General features: G+C 34.4%; 1 protein-coding gene across 1 annotated transcript; it reads left to right on the forward strand.

Annotated features, from left to right (window-relative positions):
- Window positions 1–6,767: 6,767 nt before the first annotated feature.
- LOC143582146 (uncharacterized) lies at window positions 6,768–8,086 on the forward strand. The gene is made up of 4 exons (XM_077064777.1): window positions 6,768–6,773; window positions 6,859–7,059; window positions 7,596–7,799; window positions 8,009–8,086. The coding sequence occupies exons 1-4, from the start codon at window positions 6,768–6,770 to the stop codon at window positions 8,063–8,065; spliced, it is 468 nt and encodes a 155-aa protein (XP_076920892.1). The 3' UTR covers window positions 8,066–8,086.
- Window positions 8,087–8,347: the final 261 nt, after the last annotated feature.

Raw genomic sequence — 8,347 nt, forward strand, 5'->3', positions numbered from 1 at the left:
TTTATTTTTCCTAATAGCGTTTGGATTTATGCTCAATGTGCGGTTGAGTCTTTTTAAGACGAGATACCAACATTTCATACTGATTTTGACACAATAGGCTTGACTCATCCACAAACACCACTAAAGAATGAACCCTCCACTATAAGAAAATTCTCTTAAATCACCCACCCCTATATTATCGGATAACAAGACCAACCATCTTTAATAGTCTTCGAACTATTTTATTTGGCATATGACGTTTTGTACTTCTGTACTTGTAAACTAAGCGTGTGATAAAATGATCGTAACCTAACATCTGAAACCTTTAAAATTATAATTTTTAATCATACGATATTAACATGAGTTAATAATACATATAGCAGATAAAGCATAAGTCGTTACCGACTTTACACTGTTAATACTGTTATATATGAGAAAACTAATTAATAACCTCGTGATGATAAAAAAATATTTCTTACTAATATATATAAATTATTTTGCAATCTTTGACCATAGGATTGCGAGCTAACCTAGATCGATAGAGTTAACGTATGTGACCATCTGAGGTCTAACGTTGACCGCTTATTCCCCGACATATAATTGTCTTATACTTCTTTTTAATCACTGCCCTATAATTGCTCAACGTTTATACAACCGATGTTTTTTTTTCTTTTTTAATTTCTGCAGCTTCTATTTTATCATATTTCTTATTTTATTATAGCTTACGTTTTTTTGGTTTGCTTAATAATACATATTTTATTATTTTATCATGGTCGAATAAGCAATACAATACAAAAACCTATTTATAAATACTTCGACTTTTTTTTTTTTTTTTTTTTTAACATTCAAGCTTTCCTCCTACTATTTACATTATACCGCCAATGCCAGGAATCGAACCCTGGACCTCTCACCAAAAGGCCAAAGCCTTTACCATCCCACCAAAGTGGTGATGGCATAAATACTTTGACTTGATAAACTAGTTTGATAGCTTTTTTTTTTTTGAACGACTAATTTGGATCACTTACAGACCATTGGAGTATCATCGTGTCACTAGTGGTGCCACGTGATCATATTCACCATCAAGCCACAAATTCAGAAAGAAACTCAATATTTGAGAAAAAACCCCTCTTGTGAGATTCGAACCCAGGACTTTATGATCACTAAATCTTATCTCACCACCAAAATACCATTAGACTAGAAGTCCTTTGGTAGTTTGATAGTTTATTTTGAACTTAGATGATAAGCATTGACATAACCAATGTTACAAAAGTAACTAGGTGGTTAACTGGGGAGTTACGTACTTGGAGGGTACTTAGATGAAGGATACTTGTAAATGGTAAATATAAAGAAATTAGTTTTTAGATATTATGTATACGTCAAATTTCATAAGTTTATTAATATTTATAATAAAATACGTAAATATCAATATAAATAAGAGAAATACATTTTTAAATAATAAATTATTCTAAAACTTGCTAATTATCAATTAAAAATGATATTTGCTTTTTAATGTTGTAGAAATACGAATTATGTTTTTATTTTCCTAAATCAAAATCAGCCCAAGTTCACCGACTAGATATGATTACTGATTATGGTTGAGGTTGACCGCATTTGATTGATTCATAATAACTATGTGGAGTTAAAGAAACTCGTCTCGACTACATACCATGTAGCGAGTACTCGGCCGTTTAAATCTACTTTTACAACACTGGACATAACGATGAACTCATCGCTCGTGTGGTGAAGCTTTGTTGTTGCACTCCGAATAACCAGAGAATGGTGACCTCTAAAATGTAGCTTACCTTTTTTTTAAATGCCAATGTCATTGAAAACAAAATAGGATAATTAATTACAAGAAGCGAAGGCCCTTAACATACAAGGAATGCAAAAGTACAACCGAACAATTATAACATGACATTAACAAAATTAAATTTGCACTACGTCTCCCAATTCAGATTATGTCTTTTATATTTCATCTATAAGAAGACCGTTTTTATATCTTTTACCACTTTAGATACCGAAAAGATAATGCTATCTAAAATATAGCTTACTATAAATCAAATACAATCAATCAAATACACATTTCTCTCCAGAGCAATGCACACACAACATTATACTTGCTATAGATGTAACTTTACACACTTAACATGAAGTTAAAGCATGTTTTTGTTATATTTGGTTTATTTATTATTTTTTTAATAGAATTAAATGAGAATCTATAATATTGGCAATGGCAGGCTGCAGGAAGCTCAAGAAAAAGCCTGTGGGATGGGGTCTCTTTTGTTTGAACTAAATTAATTTATTGAATTGTCACCCTCACTTGCTTAAATGCCTCTCACACCTTTTCCAGTCCCCTCACCCTATGACAGTCTTAATTAACTAAATTATCAACTATTTTATTTGTTTAGGTACACACTAAAAACTATCTTTTTTACTTTTCATATCGAATATCAGAATAATTAAATGCGGTATAATAAAATGGTTCATTAGACTAATGAGGTCATCGGTTGTACTTTGGTGTAGGGAAGGGTGAAACTTATATATTGATTTGAAGACACAATGAGAAAACATTAATGTTTTAGTTTAGAGGTGACTAGGGCGTCTGTGATGCTCAAAGCTCATTGGTTTGAAAAAGAGTCAAGTACGGGTAAAGCTTCACTTGGAGTGGTGTTGTTCGTTTTGCTCAAATTATTTTTAGTTTATTCTTATGATTATTATATATAAAAAGATACAATTTTTTAAAAGTTTTTAAATTTCTCTTTTTTATGTTGACTTTTAAGTTCAATTTTAAATCATAATCGCTCGTTTATGTATGCTATCTTGTTAATTTTGAGTTTTAGATATTTTATAGTTAGAAGTTTAGACATTTTTAGAGCTGGAAGTCTTGAATTAATGACATTGTGCCGTTTTAGTCTTTTGGAAACTTAAAATCGAAAACTTTGTTCGAACCAAGCAAAACCAAGCCGAACCAAGCTGCTTGGTTTTAAACAAAGCCAAGATCAAGCATTAACATATCACTCGTTTCTTTATATTCATATCATTCAATTCGGCTCGGTTTCAAACCAAACCAAGTTCAAACATAAATATATCGCTCGTTTCTTTAGATTCAAACCATCAGTCTGGCTTGGTCATAAACCATAACAAATATGAGTAAGCCCGTGCTCGATTCGTAAACCGCCATAGAGGTGGCAAACAAAAAGAAATCATAAATATTTCTGTTTCTATTATACTCATACAGTTTTGTATTAAAAAAACAATCGAGAATACACTTTCAAATTAAGTATTTTTCATTTCTATATTTTTTTCCCGTAAAATCTGCAAGTATATATCAAATATTAATATTGTCACGTAACATATAATGTTTGTGTACAGTATGTGAATAATATATTTCCATTCATGATGGGATATTAATATTGTCACGTAAGGCTGAGGGGTGTGGGGCTTCAACGGGGGCGCTAGAGCCCCTCCGCTCGCTCCCCCAGGCGCTAACACCACACCACCAGGGTGCTAGCGGGGGCGCTAACGGGGCGCTAGCGCAAAAAAAACATGCAGGCGTGATGGGGTTAGCGGGAGAAGAGAGAGTAAAGTTGCATAGGAAGTCGGAAAAGAGCCGTTGATGGTTTTGATTAAATTAAAAAAAAATATTTTCTTAAACTATAAATATATACCTTTATAAAATATACTTCATTTCACAATTATACACCTTTCCTCCTAAAATCCTCTCAAAACTAACACAAAAAAAATGTCGTGGTACTCGTCTGATTCCGACTCCTCCGAAGAGGATGATTTGCTTCTTCATGTAGGGGGAGTTTTGACCGCAACCGTGGTGGATCTCTTGCAAAATCAAGCCCATCAATCTCGAGTCCCGAGAGTTAGAGCACCACCTCGTGATCGTGATCGATCGGGTGCTAACGATACTATGATTAGGCATTATTTTAGCCCTCAACCGGTATACGAGGAGTCGGATTTTCGAACTCGTTTCCGAATGAGCAGACAATTGTTCATGCGTATAGCAAGTGATTTAGAGGCACGGTATCCCTTTTTTCAACAAAGGGAGGATGCTAGGGGTCTCCCCGGTTTTACCTCTCTTCAAAAATGCACGGCTGCTATCCGTCAATTAGCGTACGGCATCTCGTCGGACGCTTTGGATGAGTATTTACAGATGTCGAAAAGGGTTGCACGTGAATCCCTTCATTTTTTCTGCCAAGGTAAAAAACATTAATTTTAGTTTTTATTAAATATTTATTACATTTTGTAATATATATTATATGTTTATAGATTATTTTATATACGTAGGAGTCATATCGATGTACTCTCGGAGATATCTGCGTAAACCTACAATGTATGACATCCAACACATATATGAGGTGCACGCAGAAAAACATGGTTTTCCTGGGATGCTAGGTAGCATCGATTGTACGCATGTTGGATGGGCTATGTGTCGTACGGCCTGGCGAGGTCAGTTTCACCGTGGTGATCATGAAGGGCCGACCCTTATACTTGAGGCGGCGGTGTCACAGGATCTTTGGTTTTGGCATGCTTTTTTTGGTGTTGCTGGGTCAAATAACGACCTTAATGTTATCGATCAGTCACATTTGATCAACGACCTTATCGACGGGGTTAAACCACCTCAATCTTTTTGTTGCAAATGGAGAACTCTTCAAAGCCACCACTAAAGCTCCCATTAAAGCCCCCCACACCCCTCAGCCTAACATATAATGTTTGTGTATAGTATGTGAATAATAATTTTCCATTCATGATGGGAAAACCATTTTTATAATTATATTTCGTTTTATCAATATAAGCAATTTAATTCCTGAACAGTGTGTTTGACCTTTAGGATTCTTAGACCATGTCCCTACTTGGTACATTCCTTGATACCCTATATGAATACTGTATATGCATTGCGTGTTACCACATTAAACTCACTATACTAGCAAATTCAAATTTGTTTCAATACTGTCATCATTCCGTTTTCCTATCGATCTATTTCTAACAATTTTTATTTAACTACAAAAATTCACTAAAACCAACTAGAAAGGAGTTAGAAACGGAACGATAAACAAGAATTATAACAAAAAAAGTTACCATTAGTCTTTTCACAATAAAATTTTGAAAGGGATCTGTTTTCTTTTTATCTAAATAAATTCAAAGATATTATATCCTCCATAGTGATGGAAATGCGAACCGTCTTATTAGAGAAAATGATATCATTCATAGTCTTTCAAATGCATCAATATGCCATAAGAATGATCCCACATAAACCTTGTTTTTACGTTGCCCAAATTGCTAGTTTCATGAATTTGAAGCATCACGCACCAAAATAGCATAAACGGACGGTAAGTGAAACAAATTGTCAAACTTACGTGACAAAGTAACATGACGTGGGAAGATGATCATTAGATTCCTTAAAGTCTTCACATAATCTATAAGCCACCGAACCTACCTCAATATTACTTTTGGCTAAAGCTATGAGAGCCTATCCACTTTTATACCCAAGCATGAATGTTAATTATTTTAGGAACTCAATTAGTCCACTTCAAAATAAACGAAATCTACGAATTTGAGTTATTGAACAAGAGTTTCTTCATAAAAGAAAAAAACCGAAAGACCATTGACATTGGGCCAAACCAAACAGTTCAAGTTCAAGTTATTGGTAAAAAGACGTGATGAAACAATTTACACAATCCGAATACTCTTGGATTCCCGTTGATTCAAGTTCGACCACTTGTAACGCCACTTCCAATCTGTTCCTGGAGGATCCATTCCAACTATTAACTTGAATAATGTTTCAATTTATATACTATTTTTATAAATACAAGACAAAATAGCAAAAGACGTCCTTTACGTTTGAACCGATTTTCAGTAGACGTCATTTAATAAAAGAAATAGCAAAAGGCATAAATCATGTTTCAAATTCCTTTCACTTTACGTCCTTTGGCACTAACCCAGTTAATTTTTTTTGTTAAATTCAGTCATGTGCGCCTCATGTGAGGGCAACTTAGTCATTTACCTCTTGAGTTATTTCTGTCACTTAAATACTCTCCCCATCTCATCTCTTCTCTTTCTCTCACCTCTATCTCCGATCTCTGAGCCACCATCACCTACCACCACCACCACCTGCCACCGTTACCACCACTATTTGAGGAGCTCATCATCGCACTCGTATCTTGGTTTAACCGAAAAGCTTAACGGTGACAAGCATTATTAGTACGACGGAACGACGCCGTATGACGATTCCGGCGAGATGAGGCGCACATGACTGAATTTAACAAAAAAAATTAACTGGGTTAGCGCCAAATGACGTAAAGTAAAAAGAATTTAAAACATGATATATGTCTTTCGCTATTTTTTTCATTAAAGAACGTCTACTGAAAATCGGGTCAAACGTAAATGACGTCTTTTGACATTTTGTCTAAATAGAATAACCTGGGTAACATAGCATCAGTTAAAAACATATTTATCTTTTGTGAACAGTGTGTTTGACCTTTGGATTGTTACACCATTTTCCAACTTTACACATTCCCTATACACACTGCACCCCATCCCCTATCACCATGCCACAGCTTTCAACCTCATAATTCTTTCCAAAACATTTATTTACCTTTTTATCCTTTACCTCACCTAAGCAAAAGATACACATTTCAATGCACACCATGCAACCCACCATTACCAAATCAAACATTCCTTAAATTTAACACCTTCACTCCAAAGCCACATTCCCCCTTGCCTATATAAATATCAACCCACCACTTCACACCCACACTCACTCATTGCAACTACAGACAATGGATGTAAGTCCAAAGTTTTGTATTTTGTTTATTCAACTCATATATACACTAATGATGGAGAATGAATAATAATGGTTTTATGCCGCAGGAATTCAGAGGTAATCATATTCCGGCATTTGGCAGCTGGGATTGCAACAATCATCTGCCGTTTACTCAATGCTTTGAGTCAGCTAGACAAGCTGGGTTCATCGGCTATGGGTACCCTCAAGACCGTGATCTCTACGTTGCCGGAGATCTTTATGAGAACAATGTTGTCACTCCGGCAATGATCGTTGTTCCTCGCCGCCGGGTACGTACTTGCCTGAGTTTTTTTTCTTTGATCCATCAATGTTTCAACTTTTGTCTTTAAAATCTTATTTTCCTAGTTTACGAAAGTATTAGATGCATTTTTTTCATTGGACAACTAAATATTTGTATATTTGTTTTTTTTTAAATACTTTAATTATTTTACTAAATTTGTAAAACATGAAATAATAAACTACTTTCAAATTTTTATTTGTATTAGATGTACTTTTTTCTATATATACTCGTTTAAATATTTGTATGTTTTTTTGTAAACTTCAAAATTTTATTCATTTCCTTAAGAATATTTTAGTAAAATTGTGAAAAACTATTTTCATTTGTGTAAGATGCATTTTTTTCTTTAAAAGATTTGTAACCCCTATTTTATTTATAGTTAATTGAGTATCTGTTATTTATCTTTTCTTTAACATTTTCTCAATGTTTTACTAAAATTGTAAGCCAACCTTAATATCGTTAAATACTAGCTAGTACATTCTTTTACTATTTATTTATGTTATGGATTTTGTATAATTAACATAACAGAGAAGAGGCCCGGTGCGGGGATCAAAGAAGGAATCTCGGGTGGTTTGCGAGTACGACTACGAGTTCGTCTACGGCGAGAAAGAATCTCCGGTGGCTGATCATCACATGAAGAATGCTGCTAACAATGTTAAAGTGAAAACAAAAGCAGTTGACGAGGACTTGTACAAAATCTCGCCGGAGCTCCTCCGTGCACCGCCGAGAAGGGTATTTTTGCGACAATAATATTAATTACATTTTTCTGACACCTACAAAACCCCGTATTTTACGTTTGTCTACTTTTAACATGACTTGTGGGGCCCACCGTCGTCCCACATGCTCCAAGTCAACTTGCTTTGCGAAAGTCAAATTTCATAATATTTAACTTATTTAATATTACACGAAATAAATTATTGTTTTTTTATATTTTTGTGCAGAGGAGCAAAAGGTGGGGGTTGTTTTCAATGTGCATGCAGCCAGCTTGTGTCATGTGAAGTCTTTGAAGAACAATACTTAGATTCACATTAGGGTTTTAGGGCTTTAGATATATGTGAAAAATGGTGAAATTTGGCCATGGATATGAAGATGCAAATGATGAAGAAGGAATTATGGTTTTATGTTTTGGTGTAACACATTTGTGTTTTTATTAATGTAATTTCAAGAAATGAGTTTTGGGCCAAATGGATTTTGGAATTATTAGTGGTGTGTGTGGTTTATTTTTGTTTTAAACTTGGGGTAAAAGATATACATTTTAGGAAAAGGGGTAAAAGAGAGGT

This window comes from Bidens hawaiensis, unplaced genomic scaffold (assembly GCF_021521415.1).
Source record: "Bidens hawaiensis isolate Kalapana, Puna unplaced genomic scaffold, B.hawaiensis_p1.1 tig00031471_1, whole genome shotgun sequence".
NCBI classification, from domain to species: Eukaryota; Viridiplantae; Streptophyta; class Magnoliopsida; order Asterales; family Asteraceae; genus Bidens; species Bidens hawaiensis.